General features: G+C 27.6%; 4 protein-coding genes across 7 annotated transcripts; 2 read left to right on the forward strand and 2 right to left on the reverse strand.

Moving 5' to 3' along the window:
- The first annotated feature begins 1,118 nt into the window (after positions 1-1,118).
- On the forward strand, positions 1,119-4,329 carry LOC105428672 (uncharacterized). The gene is made up of 5 exons (XM_011641099.3): positions 1,119-1,214; positions 1,884-2,274; positions 2,562-2,999; positions 3,369-3,557; positions 3,799-4,329. Exons 1-5 carry the CDS (start codon positions 1,120-1,122, stop codon positions 4,015-4,017), a joined length of 1,332 nt encoding a protein of 443 aa, XP_011639401.2. The 5' UTR covers position 1,119; the 3' UTR covers positions 4,018-4,329.
- Positions 4,330-5,562: 1,233 nt separating this feature from the next.
- Positions 5,563-7,800, forward strand: LOC105428670 (uncharacterized). Its single transcript, XM_011641096.3, has 3 exons — positions 5,563-6,094; positions 6,989-7,241; positions 7,546-7,800. The coding sequence occupies exons 2-3, from the start codon at positions 7,014-7,016 to the stop codon at positions 7,624-7,626; spliced, it is 309 nt and encodes a 102-aa protein (XP_011639398.1). The 5' UTR covers positions 5,563-6,094; positions 6,989-7,013; the 3' UTR covers positions 7,627-7,800.
- On the reverse strand, positions 7,683-17,782 carry Cyp4aa1 (Probable cytochrome P450 4aa1). 4 transcript variants are annotated; one of them, XM_089077491.1, is made up of 8 exons: positions 16,165-17,205; positions 15,329-15,386; positions 12,168-12,336; positions 11,255-11,632; positions 10,436-10,499; positions 9,338-9,870; positions 8,181-8,360; positions 7,683-8,032 (listed from the first exon to the last, which is right to left on the reverse strand). In XM_089077491.1, the coding sequence occupies exons 2-8, from the start codon at positions 15,332-15,334 to the stop codon at positions 7,875-7,877; spliced, it is 1,488 nt and encodes a 495-aa protein (XP_088933617.1). In that variant the 5' UTR covers positions 15,335-15,386; positions 16,165-17,205; the 3' UTR covers positions 7,683-7,874. The 4 variants fall into 4 exon arrangements, with proteins under 4 accessions (XP_088933617.1, XP_088933619.1, XP_088933620.1 ...); XM_089077493.1 differs by having other exon boundaries at positions 15,199-15,386; XM_089077494.1 differs by lacking the exons at positions 15,329-15,386; positions 16,165-17,205 and adding an exon at positions 17,252-17,782.
- Positions 17,783-19,091: 1,309 nt separating this feature from the next.
- cutlet (chromosome transmission fidelity protein 18 homolog) lies at positions 19,092-24,633 on the reverse strand. The gene is made up of 12 exons (XM_089077490.1): positions 24,449-24,633; positions 24,291-24,383; positions 23,539-23,709; positions 23,143-23,275; positions 22,867-23,053; positions 22,386-22,798; positions 22,081-22,323; positions 21,610-21,947; positions 21,285-21,526; positions 19,803-20,065; positions 19,456-19,717; positions 19,092-19,325 (listed from the first exon to the last, which is right to left on the reverse strand). The coding sequence occupies exons 2-12, from the start codon at positions 24,370-24,372 to the stop codon at positions 19,116-19,118; spliced, it is 2,544 nt and encodes an 847-aa protein (XP_088933616.1). The 5' UTR covers positions 24,373-24,383; positions 24,449-24,633; the 3' UTR covers positions 19,092-19,115.
- Positions 24,634-24,951: the final 318 nt, after the last annotated feature.

The following is a 24,951-nucleotide window of genomic DNA, read 5'->3' on the forward strand; positions in this document are numbered from 1 at the left end:
CGACTGGCTTTTTAGCGGCATTCAAGAATATCTTAAGAATATGCGATTCGCTCTATTTTTGGACTTATTGACAAAACATAAATAATTGTTATAATAAAAATTATAATGATTAACACGAATTATAACAAAAGATGATAGAATTATCATTAGTATAGAGTGTCCCATTTTAAATATCAACCTCAAATATCTCTTGAACAATACATTTTTAAGAAAAATATTTCAAATAAAAGTTATAAAGTTTTAGAAAAGGAGAGACACATGATTATAATATTAATTATAAAATATAAAATATTCTCATAATAATATATAAAATATAAATATCTCAATTAACTTTTGACATTTGTATTTTAATATTTTTTTATTTAGAATAACTAACGAAATCATAATAAAAACATATAATTCTATTTAAAAAAATAGTTATCATAAAAAAAAATCTTAACTGACAATGGCGTCATTTGTAAATGAATCAATATCGTAATCATATGGCCTTCGAAATCCTACAACTTTTTCAAAGATATTTTACATGTTTGTAAATTCAAGAAAACAATTATGTTCAACACATATATTGGAATATTAGAATGTCTAGAAAATATTAATATAATATCTTAATTTTTCAAGTATTATTTAATTATTATGTCATTGTGCTAAGTAAAATTGTTTGCTGAGCAATTTACCAAACTATTTTCTGAATAAGCATAACGATCAATTATTCATAATGAATTGGTAGACTTCATTAAATTCAAATTATTGTAATCGTTATTCAAATTATATATAAATGTTCACAGTATATATCCGTATAGAATGTTTGAGCAAAAATTTATGGAATATTTTAAAACAATGGAATATAATATAATAATCATACAATTATCAATAACTTCTATTAGAATTAAAGATTGATAAATATCCATCTATTTATAAATAAACCTATATACCTTGCGAAATAAACAGATCTGATTTGTAGAATATTCATTACCGATTTAATCAATATGAACTGAATTTGTGAAGTTGAATTGACATACAAAAGCAGGCTGACCTAATTTTGACCGGACTTGGCAAACCAGGTCTTTGAATCATTGGAAGGGGCATGGTCTTTGCTGGAAGAGCGGTTATATGCCCACTATGTGTCCATATAAGCAAGCTCGAATGCCACAATCAGGACATAGTTTTACAACCCTTCGTCGTTTCATGCATCGTAAACCCGCCGTGTTTCGGAGGTGCGTGAAGATCATTTTACTAAATATTAAACCGTAATTATAGCAAAATTTTTTAGAAATCAAAATCTCTGTATTTTATTTAGAAATCAGTGCTTAATTATTATTTAAGTTATTGCTTCTTTAAGATGTGTACTTTATAAGAATCTATACAGACAAAAAAACACACACTCTCTCTCTCTCTCTCTCTCTCTCTCTCTCTGTCTCTGTCTCCCCTTCTCGCTCGCTTACTCACTTGCTCTCCCCCTCCCCCACATACATAAAAGAAGAATCTTTTTTATTATTAAAATTTTATTAATAAGTATACAAAATATTAAATGTGCTATTAGATTAATAAATAAATGTACAATTACATAGATTTAATTTAAAAAATTACAATTAAAATTAAATATTGCAAAAAAACAATTTACATTAAGTAAATTGTTTTATTTTTATTATAAATTCTTTTTACAATTATTACTTAAGGCTACTTTGTTGTTAAACAATAAATTACTTTGTTGAACTTTTACCGTTAGTTGCAGTACGTCTATCAATTTTAATTTGATCTATTTAATTTAATTTAATTGCATTTTATCATAATAATTTCAATAACTAACTGAAATAATTCAATAATTGAAATTGATTTTATATCGATTATTTAAAACTGATTTCTATATTGCGTTTTATTTTTAGAATGCGGTTATTTATAATAACGGCAGCACTACTGCACATTGGCCTGTGCGATCATGTGGCTGTGAAGATGCCATACTTGAATCCGGCGGGGGTGACCTATGTGAATGATTTTGACACACAAAAGACATCTTTCGTATATACCTCTGCGGATACACCACTACAAACTGTCGCGACTCATCTTCGATATGCAGCATCTGCGCCTTCCACCAAGATTGAAACGCATCACGTCGGATATGCGGCCGCTCAAGTACCCACGGTAGCCGCGGTACCTTTTATCAAGCATGTGCCGACAATTTCCCAGGTACCGGTTACCACAATCGAAGCCCAACCTGGTATACTACAGAAACAGGTCGAAGTAATAAAGCCTGCAGTTACTACTCGAAAGATTGAGGTAGGTATTACCTGAAATGCAATTGACAAACAAATATGCTGAAAAACAGCCTACTAACATATGGTAACATTATGATAATGATGGCATGATAATATGACGATATGATACCAATGCATTTATATCAGTACAAAGTTTATACGCCAATTAACTTTTTATTAAAACTAATTTTAACATATAAATTTTTCTATGAATGGAATATGTGGTTTTGTGTATGTATATATATATATATATATATGTGTGTGTGTGTGTGTGTGTATGTGTATTTGTGCGTAATAATTATGTATCAGGTACGTCGTCCAGCGATCCAAAAACAATTTTATGATATTGAAGAACGAGTAATTATTCGTCCAGTTGGATCAGCCGTAGTTGAGCTCGACGAGCCAACATCCAAGACACAGAAAGGACCAGCCGTGATCCAACCTTTAACTCAAAATCTACCTCTATCTTATCCTCAAATCCATGATATTTACGCTCATGCCGGTGCTATCACCGATGCACCAGTTGCATCAGCCGCTATTCCTGTAATTGCACATGCACCTGTTCACGTTACGGTTGCGCCTGTCATCTCTCATGCATCAACCATTCATGCAACACCATCACCCTTGTTACCTCCTTCATCGACACCTTTACCAACTACCTCTGATTCCAATAATTTGGAAAATGAATCTGTTGTGATTGAAAATCCTGATTTTCGTGGGACTGCCAATCAAGCGCGCTCTCCTCAGGTAAACAATCTTAAATACCAAAGATCTTAATTTTAAATCTGTTTGTAATGTAAAGAAGAATCTAATTTTGAGCCTCTAATTTTAATATATCTGTTAAATATTAATCTTTACAATAAAGTTAAAAAATAAAAAGCATATTACGAAAAGGCAAAAATTTTCTAAAGTATTATAGAGATTTCATTAGTTTCTCTATAGAGAAAAAGATAGCCTTTTATAAAAATATAAAGTTTTAAAAGAGACTCATATATATATATATATATATATATATATATATATTTATTATATATATATATATATATATATATATATAAATATATAAAATTATCTTGCAAAATATATATTTTATTAATGCAATATCTTTTCTTTTAGCTTCGCACTTCGCATCCTCGTGTAGTCGCTGAATCAAATGAGATATCTATGGATACGCCTATTGTGCAATTTACTGCGCATGATCCTTCTCCAGCTGTGATACCCAGTCAGAAAATTAGTCCCGAAAATAGTAAAATTAATCAAAACAGACTAATAGAACTCCTTACTGCTCGCGGAGGTGTTGTTGAGGTATGTAAGAAAATCTTTACTGTAAAGCTTCATTTGTATGGTTAAAATCATATATCAAGAGAAACTGAGAGAAAAAGATTTCATTTTTAAAATTTTTTTTTTGAAAAAGAAGAATATTATATTATTAGAGAAGATATTATATTATTATTATTTGTAAATAGTGGCACGCACGCACGCACGCACGATTTTATCTTTCTCAAATTTAACAAATTAATTTTTAATGACAAAATATAATTTTCAGTTGAATTTTAATCGTGATGATGTACCTGGAACATCAATTACTAATGTCGGACACGTCCGAGCACGTGTTCTTTCCGCGACGTCAATTCCGGAACATACGGAACCGACCGGCGAACGTGTTTCCACTCGTCGTATTGTTGTTAGCAGACCAATCGAGACTTTTCAAGAATATGATATCGTAGAACCTGCTACGAAGATTGAGAGAATTTCCATACAATAACCTACGTTAATCAAGACGGCTCATGTAGATCATATGCAAGTGCATGGATCTATACCGATTGTTGAGAAGACTCTTACACCTGCAGTAGCTGACACAGCAATTCCGGTTTATCAGAAAATTATCTCTTCGACGTTTTAGTAGTTATTATTAAGTGAAAAATGTTAATAAATTTGCAAAAAATTTGCCTGTTATAATAATTTTGCGATGGATGCTTTTCGCTAAAGATTGAGAAGAAGAGAAAGACAAAAATTAAAAGAAGTACCCGAAATTTCTTTAAAATGCAATAAAAAATTATATTCTTTGTTAAATAAACATTTCTTTGTTCTCTTATAATCTTGTTGTACCTTCATGAAAATATTAAATTTAAATTAAATTTAAATTATTAAATATTAAATAATTTTTTATAAAAATATATTTAATATTAAGATATAATGTTTAATTAAAATTAAAAAATTTAATATCATGATATGTATTATGTCAAAATTTTTTACTTTTAGGTACGTAAGGTACGTAATTAAAAGAAATATATATATATATATATATCTTTTTTATATCTTTTTTATCACAAATAATGTAATATAATTATATAATCAAAACTGATATGTTTTTTAGGTGACAATAAACTTAATTTACTTTATTATTTGTACATATTTAAAAATTTACCATCTTCTTTTTTTTCTTATGTCGTTTTTTTATCAATATTAACATCGTGAGTCGACTTTATTCCATGTAGCGATGTAAATTCATTCACTGCATGCAATATACAATGCAATAAAAACACAAGAAATATATGAAAATGTATAGAAAGCAATGTAATAATTATTATTTCAACCCATGCAAAATTTTATACTTTGTAAGCTATCAGATCTTACGTTTATAATCTATAGTATTGACTTCCTGAAACCTTTCTACGTTAAACTTGACAAGGGTAACCACTATGTGGTTAGTTACTTTTAAGGCCGTAACATTGACCTCAATAATATGAGTGGCTCCATTCTCTCATATCGATCATGAGATTTATGAGATTCCAAACCACTTGACTTTTACTCTTTTCCATCTTTTCCGCTCTCTTTATAAAATAATATGTACAATTAAATTATAAAACGATATAAAATCATATTTTAAATGGAAAAATTATATTATATTAAATAAATTATATTAGATTGTACGAGCGCAGTAGAAAATTAATTTTCAAAATTCTTCAGTATAGGTAAGGAATGTCACGTGATACTTGTAATATTAGAATTTCCATAAATTGAAGTCTTTCGATTATATTAAAACTTTCACATTTAGTTATTTGTACAATATTTATTTATTTAAAAGATTAGAGAATAAGAAAATTAGAAAATATGAAAATTAGAGGGAATAATTTAGATGTAAGATCAAATGGTGATATGTTTACTAATTATCTGATACAATATAATGCTCACGAGAGAAAACTAATACGAATTCACTAGAACTGAATCCAGTTTCCGGAGTATGTTACGATAAAGCGTGACAAGCGTAATATGCGATCCGGAAAACAGTCTCCATATTGAAAATGCTATTTACATTTACATGTGATTCGATCGCGAAAGTGATAAAACTGTCCGCTCCAGTTTCATTTGTGATTTAGAATTAAATCCTTTTTCAGGTATAGAAGACGTCTGATACTTAAATTGTGTAGAGTTACATATGTCTATTGAATGTTTTTATAATTAGGACATGATACCAATATTTTGTGCAATATTTGGTGCATTTGTAAAATTAATGAGATATAACACTGTGATAGATACTCTTGCTATATTTAATTAAAATAACAATTAAAAAGATCATTACCCTTGACTCAGTTTGACGGGGGGATTAGCAACCTTGTCTGAAGGTAAACTTGAAAGAAAGAGTCAGCAAAGCCTGTGGGCAAGTGAATGACCAAGGAATATTGGATATAATTTCAACTTGTAGCGAAAATACTGGTAGTAGAGTAACGCATATATATAAGCCTTGTTGTGCGGATGTTGTGCTCAGTTAGATACGCGCTGGTAAACGCGGGTAAACACTTTGTGTTCGCAAAGTACTGCAAATTTTTGTAGTGTTAAAGGTGAGTTGTTAATTTATCGGGGAATTCTCGTAACACATTGAAAATTAAGTGATTTGTCGAAATTTTTTTAAAGAAATTCTACGATCAATTTTTTTCAATTTATATGCTATTTTAATGTAGTATTAAAGTAATAAAAAAATATTTTTTCAACAGAAATAAATGTTTATTATAAGAAAAGAATTAGTGTTATATCATAAGAAAGTTTTGAATAGATAATTAACAATTTTTGAGTACAGTTGTGCTTACTTGCGTTATTCTGCTATTCTAGATCCATACAGAAAACCTTACATTTCTTCAAAAAAATCAAATTATTAAAATAAATAAAAGCTATTTTAGTACATTTTACTACATAGAATGCATAACATGGAGATACGGCTTAGTATCTCTCAGCAGACTCCACAATGCATTTGTATCTTGAATAATACTAAAACAACTCGTAACTTTTATTTTATTTTAATTATAAAACTCAATACAGATCATTTCTTCTTTCAATTTTGACAAAAAAAAATCAAAAGCAAAGCAATTTCAAATTTCAACATAAAAATAATGATAAAACCTTTGAAAATAACAAATTTTCGGATTTACGTTCATATCAATCTTTTTTGTGTTTTTAGATCCCCATTTATCTCCCTAGTGATTTACTTTAATTTACTCTTTATTTTATTAAATATTGTGTGATCATTTAGTTTATTTGAAGCTAAATATGACACTGAATTTTGTTATATCTTATAATCTATTATAATAATAAATAAAATGACACAAGGACATTGTTTACATTATCGACATGAGAAATTGCATGTGAATCTAATGTAATAATGACCTTTTTTTAATGCTGAATTTTTAATACTAATCAAATTTTATCTTGGAGGGGTAAGAACTTTTTCGTTTTTCTAGAAAAGCGAAAGACTCAGAACATCAAATGTCGACTAATTACACAAATATTATTCTGCTCATCATGGTGACAACTTGCGCGGCTACACCAATTTTTTTATTAACTTCTGAAGCGACGTTTGCCCACCCAGCTGTCTTAATTAATTCTGCAATGGAAGATAATTTGCCTAACCAATTACGAAATAATTTCTATAAAAATCCAAATATCGCTGCTAGTCTTGCTAAAGAATCCTGGTTTATTGATAAAGAAATGCAGGTATAAAATTGTCATAATTTAAAATAAAATGTAACTTTTATTATTAATTTAATCATTTGATTCTTCCTATAAAAGAAATAAAAATAAAATAAATTAATAAATAATTTTGAAAAAACATAGCTCTTCATGCTCCTTCCAATTATAAATATAGTTATAAGTAGCTCTACATCATATAGTTAACAAATGCTTCATAAAGAAATAATTGCTCTATTTTATAATTAAATAATGTAAAATATATTCAAATATAATTAAACAAATCAGGTAGGTTGGCATAATTTTCTAGAATATTTATTTACTTTTACAGGTAATCGACAGAGAAACAGATAAAATTCCGAGAGAAAAGGTCTACAGTATGCTACATAATGCTGGACTCGCTCGCAAATAATACCAAGCACATAAATAAAAACTGTATATTGTTGAATATATATGTAACTGTATATGTTGAAGATATCTTATTTTTAATATATTTATTTGTATACTTTCTTGTTTACATTTAATGTCAGATACAAATAACAGAATTACAATTTTCTATTTTTATTAAATTTTCATTAAGCTTTAAGATGTCATATTTTCTATATAAGGTCATCAAAGTTGAAAATGATTCATTAATCCAATCGTTCTGATTCCTATCATTTATCGCGCTCTCACTTTAACCCAAAGTCCACCATGTGCTCTGATCGTCATTCGAAATTTGGCTACCACTTTTTCCTTACCAAGAATTGGCTCTAATCGACATTTCCTTAGAATGGCGCTGATGATTGATTTCATCTCGAGTATAGCAAATTTATATCCTGAAAAAATACAAAAAAAAAACCAATATATTATACGATATTTTCCTTAGAAGAAAAATATTAGAAAGACTTTCATAAAATGCTTTTAATAGTATACATATATAAATATCTATATCTTTATTTTTCTATGAAACATTTGTTTTTTCACCGATGCAATTGCGAGGTCCTGCGCTGAACGGTATATAAGCGTAAGGATGTCTTTCTTCGGAATTTTCTAGTCTAAAACGCTCCGGTTTAAAATCATGAGGTTCAGGAAAATGATGAGGTAAGCGATGTGTACAATATGGCGCTATAAATACGCCACAACCAGCCGGTATTACGTATTTTCCTATATAATGCAAAATAAATAACATTATAAAATTTTTAATTTATGATTATTTTAAAAATAATCAAAACCAATTTTTTATATATAGCATAATTATTATATTAAATATTCACGAATAAGAATCAATAAAATCTAAATAATTTTTATTTTATACAAAAAATAAATAAGTGATTATAAAGAACATTATACAATTAAGAATTAAAAAACAAAAAAACTATATAAAAATGACAGGTATTTGCAGAATCGCATAAAATAAATAGATTTTGCAAAGCATCTGTTACAAATTATATTAGTAGAATAGCAGCAGAATTAATACAGGATCACATATATACAATCCTGTTAATAAAACGCAAAAAAAGCGTAACGTATTTGCTGACAATCTACAGTGACAGACTGACAAATACAAAACAAATCTGTAATAGCGATGTAAGGGTAAGTGCGATGTAATGATTCGCAAAGTCATAGTAGCGTGTAACATTACCGACATTGAGTCGATACTGTGTGCCCGCGAATTTTATTAGAATATCAGCAATTATAAAAATAATAGGTAATCTTTTTTAGGATTCTATCTTGTTTCTTTTCAGTAAAATTTAAATATTTTTATTATTATTTATTCTATTATGATCCCGTGAATCATCGCACCGCACTGTATGTACACGCGCATTCATATTTTATTAGAATTTAATAATTAACCAAACCATTTTTTTCGTAAATGTCTGAAATCATGTCTTTATCATGTTTTTATTATGTATTTTATTATGTATTAACATTAGTGTTATCAGAAGCTGTTTGTGTCCATTTGTGCTACGTTTTGACTGTTTTACTGTACGCAATTGCAACACGAGGCTAATGCGGATGCAATTGACAATATCATATTTTGCTCGAATTTGTTGGCGGCAATCTGTCGGTAGACTGCTGACATTTTGCCTATTGGATAATTAACGTACAAGTTTTTCTTCTTTTTTTCTTTCTTTTCTTACCTATCTTCACATCCTTTCCAAGTGTCCTGGCGAAAAGTGGTACGCTAGGATACAACCTTAGAGATTCCTTAATACACATGTCCAAGCATTTCATTTCTCTAAGATCTTGCATAGTGGGTAATCTTTTATCTTCACCAAAGATCTCGTTCAATTCCGCAATACATTTTTCTTGCCATTTTGGATTATTAGCTAGAAGGAAAAGCGTCATTGCGGTAGCAGTACCAACTGAATCTTGACCAGCCAGCATGAAAGTACAACATTCCTCGATGATATCATGCTCGGTAAAACAAGGATTCCTTTCATTAATCTCGAGCATATACTCAAGGAGGGATATTTTTTTAGTCACTTCATCATTGGAAATAAAGGAAGTTTTCTGTTGTAAAAATTCGCGCTTCTCTTTCATTTTTTTGAAACAAAAGTCGAACAAATCTTTCTGCTGTCGTTTTTCCGATTTCCCAGCTGATGTCAATTGATAAATACAGTTAAATAGTAACCATGGTTTTGCAAATCTATACGGTACCATAACTTGACCTCTGTTGTCAGAATACATTAACATTAATAATTACTATTATATACTCTGCACTCTTCCAGAAAGAAAATAAAAAGACATATCATTATTTGAAGAAAAAATAGAAAATAAAAATATACACTCGTCAACAAATTTATCATATTAAAATTTTTTTACATTTTCAAGGATAAAGTCTGTACTTTAAAGAACATTAGATCATCATCGATGTAATTTTTTACAGAATTCTGTTTATTTGAAGTTATGCTAAATTTTAGTATAACTTTATGCCATTAATTTTGTTGACGAATGTACTTAATATATATATTTAATATATATTTACAAAGTTACAGATAGCATAAGTTAAAGAATTGTGAAAAATGTTTAAATTAATTAATATAAATAATTTCGTAGAAATTAAAATATCATTTTTTCTTAATAAGACATGATTTATCATTATAATTTATAAAATATGATAACTTTTTAGTGTAATTCTTTTTTAAAATGTAATTTTATTTTTCTATTTTATATTTTTATTAAAATTTCATCACAAAATTATTAACAAAGTCGATTATGTATCAATGTATACTCACTTTCTAAATGGCGTATCCTCACTATTACTGTTTTTTTGACTTGCCGGCATGCCCAAAATCGTTTCTGAAAATATCATACATATCATACATATCATTATATCCAAGGACTAATATATGGTAATGTGATAAATACTGTCGCCAGAAAGATGACGAATTTCAAAATGACCAAATGTATAATTATATAATTATTAATTATATATTGTGTAATTATGTATAATTATAACAGAAAAAGTGTAAAGGAGTTTTAACAATGTATGCAGTCTTTTTAAAAGCATATTAATGTATGCTAATATTGAAAATCAACAAGACATAGTATATATGAATACGCGCGCTGCTTTGATAAGTTTTGGTATAAATTTTCATGTTAATTGACACATTCGCTATCATGTAAAAAAAGTAAAATATTTACGCAAACAGTTTGATGTATAGTGATTTCTACGAATAAATATCACAATGAATGCACGATTAATGCTTTCTGCGTTAATATAACGTACTCATCTTTATCATAACAACATATGTTCCAATTTGTACTGTTATTTTATAAAACCCAAATATAATTGATATAAGATTTTTTAACTTGATTTTACAGGTCAATTAGATTTTTTTTTTAAATAAAAAGGACGAAAAAAACTTGTCAAATGAAATGTTTATTATTCTATGTATTTTGTAAATAAAAAAAATGCCATTGTTACTTTTAATCAAATGCTTCTACAGTAATTTTAAATAATCATGCGAAGCATTAATGTAATTCTCAGATAATAAAATAGAAGCTTTTCTGTTTGTGTCATTAAAATCTATCTTTTAATTTACATCACCCACCAATTAGTATATCATAGACTGAATTATTTATGAATATAGTGACATTTATATCTTCTCCATCTTTCTCGAGCAACTTGTCGACTAGATAATTGGCACATTCGCTAAATATTCCTGTAAATTTTTCAAGTATGTGGCAATGAAAGGCCGGTTGCAGAATTCTCCGATGTATCTTCCACTTGTCAACATCTCGTGTAACCAAACCCTTGCCCAAGAAATTATCGAGTAATTTGTAAAAGAATATCTTCCGTGTATGCTTCATGCTGCTGAGTACCATTTGAATGTCTTCTGGCTCGACGAGCACAACATATGGCAAAAATGTTAGCCATATCCGAAATATACGGCCATAACTCTGCGCCTCGTTTGTCATTCTTTGAATCACTAAAAAATTAAAAAATGTTTAAAACCAATATTACTTAAAGTCTTAAGAATATAATTAAGCCTGCTTAAAGAAGCCGATAAAAATGATAAAAATAGATTCGAATCTTATAAAACTTTAACATAATCTGTGATTTTAATTCAAATTCTTACTACGTGCTAAATAATATAAGAAAAAAATAGAAAATGTAGCAAATATATCAGGTAACAAATCTGAAACTTAAAAATCAAAAATATGATTCCGTATATTTCTTATGTAATTCGATCGGATTTTTTAAGTAAGATTTTCATTAAGTTTACTATTAAGTTTACTATTAAGTTTACTATTAAGTTTTATGTAAAATTTTTTATGTATGACACATTTATTACTTGAATGGTTAAATTAAAAGTTATGTAATATGCGAAACATTGCAACAATTATGGTATTATAAATAAAAGATAAAGAGTTGAATAACATTTATCAGCAAAGTCGATTTTTCTATTTAATGATTAATTAACAACATATGACAGTTTTAATTAGTAATATTGATTTACTCACAATTTCCTTCAAGAATAGCATTTGCATTACCAAGAATAGGTACTGTTTTTGGTCCATCGAGGGTAAAGATAAATCTGAGGATTCTGATATAATTCTTCAATGCATATATAACGTAGATAACGGATAGGAAGGCAAGATAAGTCCACATCTCTTCTGACATCAAATGCAACTAATTACAAGAAATATACTTATAGCAATGCTATATAAATACATTTTGTAGCAAAGGAATCAAAAAGTTCCCGTCTAATATAAATGCAATTAATGATTCGATTTATTCCCGTATCGTATTTTTCAATATGACAAGGTTATTGCAATAAAATTCTATCGGTTATTACTTAGACCAAATGTGCTAAAAGCATGCAAATGTGGAATAAATGGGATAAATTGTGTCTACTTCAACTTCAATGAAGATATCTATATTTCTCACATTTACAATGCATCAATTTTGTTTTTAATACAAAAAAAATATCTCTTCTTGAATAAATGCTGCTTCCATATTATGCTAATTGCTATCGATAAATGTTGATAAACATTACAAGGCAAATTTTTAACTTAAGTCTCTCTATTTTAATTGCTCATTGATCAATAGAGTGATTCAGCAGATGACACATAAATAATAAGATAAAGTGAATAATAAAATTTAACAATTTTTACAATGATTATTAACAAGATGCGCGTGCGTCATTATGATGCTATGAATACAAAATGCTACGACTGTAGAATTAACGATCAAAATAATGAAATCACGCGAAATAATAAAAAATTAAAGTTAGTAGATAGTATTCGATTCTTTTGCATATAACAATTCCAAGTTTTTTTTAAAATAATTATTGTAAAATAATTTTGTAAAAATAATTATTTTTTTTGGAGATTAGACGTATGTACATATATCGGATTAGATGTATGTACATATATAGGATGTCTAGTTTTATTTTTGACAAATAAATATCTGGAATCGTGGGGAGAAAAAATGTATCAAATAAAAATTGTAAAATTTCAAGGATCATAATTATAATATTACATAATTACATATAATATTACATAATTATAATATTGATTTATTTACAAATAAAACTACCGTCGATTATTTCTTTATGACTACCATTCTTTAAAATAGAATTACATTTTTTTAATATAATATGATTTCTCTATTATGGATATAAAGAATATACTAAGTTACAATTATTAAAAGATCAATATTTTACGAGATATTTTTATGCATAGAATAATAAAACAAATCAATTGGCATAAAAAATACACATTTGCTTTGAAAAAAAATTATGCAATTAGCAATATGCATATACTTCTTTTTAAAAATAACTACATACTTTTTCTATTCTAATTGATTTTTCTGATTGTCTCATTGTTTTGTACATAAAAGTATTAAGATACAGTTATGAAAAAAATGAATAATTTACAACATATTTTATATTTTATCAGAATAAGGTATAAAATACTTTCTAAACTATTGACTTTTTGATACTTGAATTGTGTTGAATATTTTCATATTCAGAATAAGTAAAGGAAATACTATGTAATGAAATACGTGATTCTATTTTAAAAAAATGGTAACCATAAAGAAATATTGATAGTAGTTCCATCTGCAAATAAAGGTGTGTTATAATTAATATTATAATCATATAACTCCTCGAAAGTTTATAACTTTTATTTAATTTTTTCTAAAACTCCACCATTTCTAAACATTTGACTGTTAAAAATAAAATACAACACTCTGTATAAAATAATATGCCGGATATATGATGCATGTATAGTATTTAATTAGATAAATATATTACTTATTCACTTAAATTTTGTTCAGAAAATATTCATCTAAATATTATTTCTAATGATTTGAATAGAGATAAAAGGGTAATAATTGCGAAATAAATTGAATATAATCTCATAGAAAAAAAATTCATTATTTTTATTACATTATATAAAATCGAAAAAAATGCATGCTTATAAATTTGTAGAAAAAATATTATATATTACTTTTAAAAAGGCTGTAATTTACTTTTACATTTTCGAAATAATGACAACTTAAACTTGTAATTAAAATTAATTAAAATATTTTGAGAATTATTAAATACACATTTGAACAATAACTGTAACTATCATTTTGAATTCCAGATAAATATTTTTTAGGATTGTATATATCGGAATTTTTTACATACATCATGAAACTATGCAATATTGAATTTTATGAGATTTGTTTTTAAAAAATATAATAATATGTTTTTTTCATCTTTATATGTCAATAAAAATGATAATTTTATGACTTCACAAAATAATAGACTCAGTGATTCCGATTATTATTTTACTTATTTACATATTGGATTAGTAGCGTTATTATCTCACAACAAAATAAATTTTTAATACATATATATTCGATCGTATAACTTCACATTATCGCGAAAAGTAATAATTTGTTTGCCAAAAAAGTAAACGTTCTGCTAAAGAACATTAATTTTTTTACATTAATTAAACAGACATCTAAATTGTTGATCGAATTAAGCAAGTAGAGTGCGTTGCGGGCAATTGCGTGTCGATTAACAATAAATTAGTATAATAATAAATTTTTTTCAACAAGAATAAACGGAGAATATTAGTCGAGAAACTTATTCAATATACATTAATCTATCAAAGAGTATACATACGTTATGATATTAATGTTCATATATTATATTAAATATCATTATATATTATATTAAGTCATATAGTATATTAAGTTAATTTTACTTTAAATTGTAATACAATGGAAATTTCAAAATTTATAATGTAATATCTTTGTTGTTTCAAAAATTAATAGGAACTTTAAAATTGATATTTTACAGATATTTTAATGATTTATCCATTGCTTATAACGCTAATGTAAATGTAATGTATAACGATCTTTTAATTGTTTAAAATATAAACTGACTTATAGAAATAGCAAATTTTGCATTTTAAACTTTGTAAACCTTTTAATTTTTTTATTTTTTTACTCATACATAAAGAAAAATATTATTAAGTCATTTTTTAGAAGATATACAATCTGGAAAAATTTTTACTAGAATATAATACTTTGATTTCGAAAAACATATACACAATATATACACAATATATATGTAAATCATACAATATGTGAAAGTTATCAATGTCACATCGGTTAACCAACTCACGCTCATTTTTAGTGCTGCGTATTTATAGACTCGTAAAGCTACAACAACTTGTTCCCCACTAAAAAATACATAATAATAAATTTTTTTCAACAAGAATAAACGGAGAATATTAGTCGAGAAACTTATTCAATATACATTAATCTATCAAAGAGTATACATACGTTATGATATTAATGTTCATATATTATATTAAATATCATTATATATTATATTAAGTCATAAAGTGCGTACAATTGTTATATCGCACGCACATATTTTCTTCTTAAGATCTAATTATGATAGACTTAATTTTTTAAACTCTTAATCTCTTTTGTTATTCTTGCAAATATTGATTCTTTTTAAAAAGCGATAAGTGTTCTTATAATTATCGTCATATATGACAATTCATATTTATTTCTTTATCCTTCCTATTTACACAATGTTTGCAATACAATGTATTATGCAATATTTATTCAAGTATTCAATTTACGATATGATTTAAAATTTAAAATAAAATAAATTTTTTTTTTGCATATCGATATTTATTATATTACACACTGCTAACCCAAATTTTAACAACTCAATAATAACAAAGATATTCCAAATTGGTCAGAAATTACGAAATTACTATCGTTTTGAAATATATGACGTTGCGATTGTCCTTAGTTGATTCAAAAGGAAAAAATTTCTTTATACTCAATATGCAAAATAATATATGCACAGAATCAATTTTCAGTTGAAAACGTGTCATTCATCGATTTTTTATTATTAATGCAATGATGGTTATTAATATAACAACATCGGTTATTAATATAACGACAACTCAAAAATCAATATATAATACATGATACCCTCACCTATTGAAGAAATTGAAAGGATTGTACACGCTACAAAGCTCTCATAGTTTCTGTAAAACCAGTTGGAAAGTACACGAGAAATATACATTCGTGATTGAAACGATCGACTGACTAAACCTTATCACCTGTTCATCGGTAATTTATAAGGAGATGGGAGATTGGCCCGTAACTAAGCTCGTAGCCTATCTTATTACTAAAATGTACAATTAACACCCCGATCACGTAACGCATGATGGACGCGTGCGGGCGTGTCTCACGAACGCTCCGAGTATTTTGATCTTTCAAAGGCATAGCGAGGTGAAAATCGCAAAGCGCGAGATCGTTAAAGAGAATATTTCACGTACATTTTTCTATTCACGGTCGTTGTACAGCGAGGCAGAAAATCCAAGGAAATACAACTTCAAGATGAAACAACGACTGCCAATCATTTCCACAGATTACTACTCAAATTATGTTATTATGTAATGTATAATTCAATTTAAACGTTATCATGCTTCGCTTTTAGTGGTGTCTTTATCGGTGTCTTTTATCCACTATGTAAGATTGATTGATTTGTTAAATTTTTCGGATCCATTAATATTATACAAAATAATATTATTTGATGGTTGCAAAAAATTATTTTGTTCGACAAACATGATATTTCTCCTTAAAAAATAAAACCTGAACAATATGTATATCTTTGTGTCAATTAAAAATTCTTCCTTCCAATGCAAGCGATAATAGTTGTTTTACTTAATTCTCCTTTAAAATATTATTATCAATTACTGGCGCTAATTACATATTTAATCCAAATAATATGTATCATTTGTATAAAAGATGTCATATTAACAACTGACGCCAAGTTATGTGAAACGTTATAAGTGGTATATTTCTTTAAAAATATATGTATATCATTTGTATAAAGGATTTAATATCAACAAGTGATACTAAGTTATAATTTCATTATCTTGACAGTTTAATATATAACTATTTTTGAAAACTAAAATTAAAGAGGTACGTATCTTTGTATTCCCATTAAAAAAAAATCTTCTTATTCAAACCCAAGTGGTAATAATTCTCTTTAAAAAATGATATAAAATTGCATTACCTAATTCAAATAATATTGTCGTGCTCGCGGCAAGCACTTACACAATATCGCGACGTGTATTCACACAATATCGCACTCGTGAAATAAGCAAGAAAATGTTTTTATCAAGAAAATAAACTCTATTAATTTCAAAGCAGGAAAAAATAATCGCGGCTGCTCTGCAAAACTGAACGACCGCTAAGCAACAACTCGTCAAGAGTACCGCGTCGCGAAACATTCTGCGTCTCGTCCAAGTTATTATCTTTATAATTATATTTTATAATATACTGATGATCTTAGTTTTATAAAAAGAGGCTAAGAAGGGAAAGCGTGTGTCACGACGGGGCCGATCACGAACCGGTCGTAAAAATTCGCAATTAATTTGCGAAAAATATCACCTCAGCCAGGAATCAAATTTGGATTTCCTGCTTACCGGACAGGCATTTTATCCTTTCGACTACAGAGGCATGTGATGACATTTATCGCAAATAACGTATTTAGAATAACGTGTTTAGAATAACACGTCAACAATTCAATGATACACACGCATATATGCATACACTCTATATATATATATATATATATATATATACATGTATATTCTCGAACCACGTCCCCACGACCGGTGTTCCAGAGAGATGATGGTCCTATTCTCTTGATGGCTGCAGGTTGAATCGCAGTAGCGACAACGCCACTCCAACGCCATTCTTATCCCTGAGAAACATCTTTATTTCAAGCTTAAAAAGCTCGAGAGGACAATTACACCCGAAGTAAACTATCTTGCAGAGATATCTCAGATTTTATAAAACTAAGCTTGAAATGCAGTACGAGCAGTAGGACACCTAACTCCTTCAACAGATATTAGATTTGCATATAGCAAAGCCTCCAATTTATTATCTTTATAATTATACTTGGTGATCTTAGTTTTACAAAAAAGAGAATAAGGGAGGGCGTCGCCACCACGAACCAGTCGTAAAAATCCGTGTAAAAATTCGATAAAGAACGATCTTCTCTTCCAAATATCGATTTTCGCAAAGCAACGACGATCGGATCACCGTTCAATCGTAACTATACTAACGCTATGTATCTAACATAAATGATAGCTTTCATTCTCAATATATGTATAACTCATCTGAATAATACTGCACATAATGGATCTGCAATCTTAATTAAAAACAACATTAATAAGAATAAAGAAGAAGAAAAATCATATCGTACTAATAAAATACAGATTACTAATATAGTAGAAAATTGAAAGGGACTTCTTCTGATATCTGATATATAGTATAACATTAAAAAAAAAATCTATGAAGATTTTTTTTAATTCCTTATGTCATAGATTTCTAGTCGTGGTGATTATAACATCAAACATACTCATTGGGGTTCAAGTAATCTTAAAGGTCGTCAATTCTATTTGCTATACAAATAATGAAACTTAATGTTTTACCCGGCAAACTGACTTATTGGTCTGCTAATAGCAAAAAGAAATATCAAATCTCATTGACTTCTGCGTGATAAAAAGTATCGCAAATACATATATAAACTGTAAACGTAGCCTAGAATCTTTCTCGGATCATTCACTAATGATAATTAACGTAAACAAAAAAATTGCATTAGTAACAAAACTATGTTACAAACTTCCTAAACATAAAACTGATTCTACTTTTAACAAAAAAAGAATTTTTATTATTTATACAAAAAATTTTTATTAAATAATATTTTGTAATTCTTCAAATTTAAATTTGAAATAGAATGCTTTTTATGAAATATGCATTGTAATAATAAATATATCACTTATAAATAATAAAAATAAAAAGAAAATAGAATGTATATATTCTTGCATAATAAAGATTAATTGTAATTGCAAAGTAAGTTTGTAATTTATTTATAAAAATTTTTCCATAAATACACTTCGGCGAACAGCATTATTACAACCTTCTTTATATTTGTACCATATCCCATGTTTCGTTAAGATGTTCTGCATCTGAGTACATCTTTTCTGCGATGTCAGGAGACTAGAATTTATTAATTTATTTTGCGTTTCAGCATTTTCGTTTTTATTCGTCATGATATTTGCAAAAAAATCTTTATGTACCTAAAATATTGTTAAATCAATAATTGATTTGTACAATTGAATACAACGATGATTTATAAAACTAAAATCCTTAATAATCTAAATTCTTTTTTTATTTCATATATATAAAAAAAGAATGTGCAAAACTTACTCTATCCTTTAATAATGTCATATTCTTTTTAGGCTGCTTCATACTATTCAAAGAATTAGAAAATTTATTCTGAATACTTTCTATAATTTCTGGTTTTTCTGAATTCGTCATGTTTTTTAAACGAATTCCATCAAGTCCTGTTAAACTATTCGCACGCTTCAAACGTTCAATTTCTAACTCTTGCGCAATTATTTGTTGTACCGCATATGCAAGTCTTCGATGCACATTACAATCAGGAAGAATACCAACTTCCAGAATATTTCTAAAAAAAGATGTTTACATCATTTTAGAAATAAAATGCCAAATATGTATTATTTATAAGCTCTCTTATTATGATTGTAACATACGGATCTAATTTATACATATATCCTCCTTGAGGATTTTTCTCTTGTATAAATGATAAACCAAATTCAAGCATCACATTTATTATCCTAGCGAGCTCAAGCTTCTCTTTCGGTGAATACAGATGAGAAGGAACTGTACGCAATCTGGGCGTTAGAATGTCTGGCAAAAAGCTAATAATATCCGTAGTTAGAGTAAAAATGTCGCATCCATAAACTTTTTGTATTGCCATTAAAATACTCATATTCTTCGCCGATTTTTGAATTACCTACAAAAACAGTGAAAAGAATATAACATTTAGAAAATGTTTTAGAACATATCAAATATATATAGGGTATTCAAAATGGGATCTCTCTATGAGTTTCAAAAGTACGCACTTTCAAAATGACCCGAATAAAAGTTGTAGGGGTCATGAAGGACTATCTTTTGATCTTGAACTTGATCTTGAGAGTCATCTGAAGGTCAACATTGAATTTTTAAATGGGAACCCCCTTTTTTTGATTCCGGATTTGAAAAGGGCGGGAAATTTTACGTTCAGATATTGTCATGTTAGTGGTCAAAGTGATCTCTAAGAGCCATTTGGAGGTCAAATTAGTGACAGTCATGGAATGAAATTATTAATAAATAATTGTTAATACGATTAGTGAATGGAATTATTAATAAATATTGAATACTAATATCTGAGGATCCCTAATATCTCTAATGAAAAAAATACATTAAACAACAGAAAATTGGAGAGCTTTCTGTTCAAGAATTTTCAAAAATTTTCTATGTCAATCGAGAAGAACTACATGTATCTATGAGGAACAATCAAATGAAGACTTTTCCTATCTTTATTAATAATCTCATTCACTATTGATTAACTCTTGATCACTAAGACGACTCACTTCAGAACACTCTACTTGAAAATTTTTCCTTATTTTTAATTTAAAATGATTGAGCTTTCTAAATGTGAGCGAATATCTTTATTGATGATGAGAGGATGGGATGATCAGCAAAGGGGTTATAAACAAATCATGCAACCGTTCAATGAATTTTGCAAATTAAAAATAATAGAATTTCAAAGAATAATGGAAAAATAAAGCAATGCAAGCCTTAAATAATAAATATAGGAATAAAAATTAATAAGAGTTGGCATTGAGTTTTCATAAACAATAAAATCTTCATACAAATAATTGGTAGTAAGTAGTGTAAACATTTTGACTTATAATTCGAATCCCCTTTGTAATATGCATAAATAGAACATATAATCCAAAATGAAATTGAATTCAGAATGCAAACCGCTTTAGATTATATCTTTTTTTATACATATTGAGCGTTTAAATTCTAAATTGAAATATCTGTTACTTATTGATAACAAATTAAAATATCGATTACTTATAACAATTCCAATGATGAATCATTCATTGTACATAAAGTTTATGTTGTTTATTTATTGATTCACACCTTAAAATCTAATTGATTTATTTAATACATTACATACTTACTTCATTAGTAACAGAAGGATATGATAATTTTATCTTCTGTGTTTGTGCAAGATACAAATGCCATGCAATAAATCCATAATTTGTATAAGGCATAAGTGACCAAATCTGCTTGTATGCAATAAGTGATGTTACTGAATCAAAAAATTGAAACCATTCTAAAGATATAGATATATTATCAAGTTTCCAATCACAGATTTCCGGATAGTTATGAAATATTCCTTGTGATATCTTTTCTATTTCACCTAAATAAATATTTAAATAATTATTAAAATTTTTAAAATTCTAAATTATTAAAAAATATGAAGAATTAATTTTATAAAATTACCATTTTGCATAATTCTTAAAATGTTTTGGATTCTTTCAGAAATAGAAATCTTTCCTTTGTTCATGGGAAATGTTAGTATACTTTTCCATAAATCAAACAAATTCTTGCGAGTGTCTTTTAAACTTAAAGATAAATCATATTTTAAATTGGCGCTACCTATGTACTGTAATGCTCCTATGCAAGCTCGAACATCACAATTGTATCTTTCTGCTATTTTTACAAGATCGCCAAAATCTATATTCAATTTTTCTTTTCTTACTAAATCCATTAGACGTTCTGCCAATCTTAAAGGATTTACTTCTTGTATCAAAAATATTACGGCAGCGGCTTTTAATATTCTATAAATACAAAAATTTAAAGATCTTTTAATACATTCATTGTGCTATAGAATTAAGTTAATATCAAGTTATTATATAAATCATGAATTCGTTACATCTAATTTCTTTATTTGATGCCTTTGGTTAAAATTACCTTAACGAAGGAGTATATAATTCATTACAAATGCATATTATGGGACGTGTACAGCCATAAAACATTTTTTCTGATTGTTCTGTTCCTTTTTTACTTTTTGGCACTAATTTGCCTTGGATGAATTTTAATAAAAGTTCGATAGATGCAGCTGGTGCACCATCAATCTCATCAAAAATTAAACAATTTGGACGGGGATCAGCACCCATTACAGCTTTCATTTCCGTTGATGCAAGAAGAATTTGTCTAAATAAAAATATCATGTAATTTCTTGATCATGTTATCATTATATAAATTTTGCAAATTACCTAAATGTATCTGGAGTTCTTTCATCACTTGCATTAATTTCAACGACATTATAACCGGCATGTTTGGCTGCTATATGTGCAAGAGTTGTTTTTCCCAATCCAGGTGGACCACTGAGTAAAGCTATCCTTTTTATTGGATATCCTTTGTTATCCACTTCCCCAATATCTTTTTCATCATCAATGTTATTCTTTTTTTCATATGTAGATGGTTGTTTCTTTCTTGGTATCAGAGCATTTTGATTAAATACAATTTTATCCCAGAGTTTCAGCCAATGCAAGAATTGTCTGTTAATAGTTTCATCTGAGAGTAAGTCTAAATATGATCGAGGTCGATATTTATCTACCCATAATTCATCATTGATTATATTTTTTATAGTGAATGACTGTCCTGATAACTTCTGTTTTCTTATCATCTGTAATATGTCATATTAGTATTGTACTATACAAACAAAATATAAAGGAAGAAAATAGAAAGACATACGATTTCTTCAGCTTGAGTTTTCAATTGACTATAAGGCATTGAAAGCAAATTGGTAATTGGTCTTCTAGATTGATTGATATCTTTTGATATATTTCTGACTTTGATATACAAACGTTGAGAATCATATGATCTGGTAATAGCCACAAAGTTCCAAGATGGAACTCGTAAAGAAATAGAATTTTTCTTGCTGGATTAAACACAGAAATATTTAACATAATGAATAAAATATTATATTTCATCATTTAAATCATGTTGTAAGATTATCAATTCACTTACTGGTCATAATTTATCTTTACTGCTGCTTCTCCATTATCATCCAGTAAATGTCTAGTAATCCATATTTTTTTAATGACATCTTCAGGTTGATCCCATCTAAGCTTTTTTTTTCTCGGTTCTACATTAGCATTAACTAAAAATAAATTTTTCAATAAAAATCTCAAAAATAATCCAGACATTATATTTTTAAGACTTTCAAATTCATATTGTGATTTATAGGTTACCGTTGTCAAGCTGTATTAGCTTGTTCCTTATCTTAATGAAATAAATTGTAATATTAATATTGAAATAACATTTTAACAATGTTAGTAACCTATATAATACAATGGTAACTCATAAACCATAAAATAATAATTGAATCATTTTTATAATTATTTTATATTATTAATCAATTACCTGAGCTATCTGTTTCTAAGAAATCAGAAATGTCATCAAATAATTCTTCATAACTGTGTTTCTTATTACTAGTGCTAAGTATACTGTCATCATGTAAGACTTCATAATAGCGTTTTCTATTATTGCTAGTTGTTTTATTAGTTTTATCCAAATTAACAGATGTAGAAATACCTATTTAATGATTACTTCTATTAAATGTATAATATATAATTATTACTTTTAAGAAGATATAAAACAAGATATACAACAATAAGAGTATAAGAAAAATATTTTAAATAAAATTTCAAGCATTATTTATGTCTTAACCATGATTGCCATCTCATACTGATCAACTAGAAATTAGTTTATTCATTGATGTATTCTATATATTTATTTCAAATCTAATAATTCACATTTAAATATTTACGTTTAATGACTTTCATAGAGAAAAATCATATTGTTCTTTTTAAGAAACAGATAAAAAAAAATAAGACTTTTTACCAGATTTTATATAAAAAACCAAAGAATGTAATATTTAAGTGTATGTATTTTATATATGTGTGTGTGTGTGTGTGTGTGTGTGTGTGTGTGTGTGTGTGTGTGTGTGTGTGTATGTGTGTAATAATAATATAATATATAAAGGAAGAAGTATTAGACTGTGCTTTTTCATATTCAAAAAGGCTATCAATGAATCCAAAATCTTCAATTGAAAACCGAAGAGATGGTAACTATCTCAACTATAATTGAGAAATATATGTAATAGTCATATTTACCATTTAACTCTTTCAAAACTTCATAATCCGTTTGATGGATACGATCAAATGCCTTGTCTGGATTTATATATTTGTCAGCCATTGCATTATCCACTGTGAACGAGACATAGATACAAATAAACTAAATGATTGAAAATATGTTTTGTAACATAATTTACCTGCAATATCTTTTCCCTCTCTTTTTCCTTCGGCAAGCTTTCCACAAGAAGCATATATAGGACATATTCTAGATGCAAAAGCGCGATATTCCTAATTTCCATGTGTTCAAAATTGAACTGCATATACATGAGCTATGGAACGCGTAAGTTCTGATTTACAATAGATGTAGGCCGGTTTCTAAAGACTTGAGAATTGCTTAAGGGCCGGAGCACACACTTCTGTATAAGTTCCGGTCTACAATAGGTAATTTAAGCCTTAAACCATAAGAAATGAACGAATCATAATTAAAGAATAGGAGAATAATCGACTATGATTGGTCAATTTCTTATGATTTAAGGCTTAAATTACCTATTGTGGCCTGACACTAAAATGAATAATATTCAAATTCAGTGATAAAAAATGCCATATTGATTTAGTTAGCCCCAGCCTCTACTTGGAGCTCTACTCTACTGGTCAATGTTCTTGTTCATCAACGAGATTGTCCATCTTGTATTTTATGTGA

Source organism: Pogonomyrmex barbatus, unplaced genomic scaffold (assembly GCF_055798465.1).
Source record: "Pogonomyrmex barbatus isolate J1 unplaced genomic scaffold, ASM5579846v1 scaffold2, whole genome shotgun sequence".
Lineage (NCBI taxonomy): Eukaryota > Metazoa > Arthropoda > Insecta > Hymenoptera > Formicidae > Pogonomyrmex > Pogonomyrmex barbatus.

Excerpts from the sequence above, each read along its gene's own strand:
- LOC105428672 (XM_011641099.3), top strand. The coding sequence starts at position 1,120 with ATGTGTCCATATAAGCAAGCTCGAATGCCACAATCAGGACATAGTTTT. Across the intron at positions 1,215-1,883 it reads AAACCCGCCGTGTTTCGGAG|AATGCGGTTATTTATAATAA; the intron begins GTGCGTGAAGAT and ends TTTTATTTTTAG. Across the intron at positions 2,275-2,561 it reads TTACTACTCGAAAGATTGAG|GTACGTCGTCCAGCGATCCA; the intron begins GTAGGTATTACC and ends ATTATGTATCAG.
- LOC105428670 (XM_011641096.3), top strand. The coding sequence starts at position 7,014 with ATGTCGACTAATTACACAAATATTATTCTGCTCATCATGGTGACAACT. Across the intron at positions 7,242-7,545 it reads TTATTGATAAAGAAATGCAG|GTAATCGACAGAGAAACAGA; the intron begins GTATAAAATTGT and ends TTACTTTTACAG.
- Cyp4aa1 (XM_089077491.1), bottom strand. Across the intron at positions 11,633-12,167 it reads TGCTATTCTTGAAGGAAATT|TGATTCAAAGAATGACAAAC; the intron begins GTGAGTAAATCA and ends TTAATTTTTTAG. Across the intron at positions 8,033-8,180 it reads AGGACCTCGCAATTGCATCG|GATATAAATTTGCTATACTC; the intron begins GTGAAAAAACAA and ends GTATTTTTTCAG.
- cutlet (XM_089077490.1), bottom strand. The coding sequence starts at position 24,372 with ATGGCTGACAAATATATAAATCCAGACAAGGCATTTGATCGTATCCAT. Across the intron at positions 20,066-21,284 it reads ATCCTTCTGTTACTAATGAA|GTAATTCAAAAATCGGCGAA; the intron begins GTAAGTATGTAA and ends CTGTTTTTGTAG. Across the intron at positions 19,326-19,455 it reads TGACATTATTAAAGGATAGA|GTACATAAAGATTTTTTTGC; the intron begins GTAAGTTTTGCA and ends ACAATATTTTAG.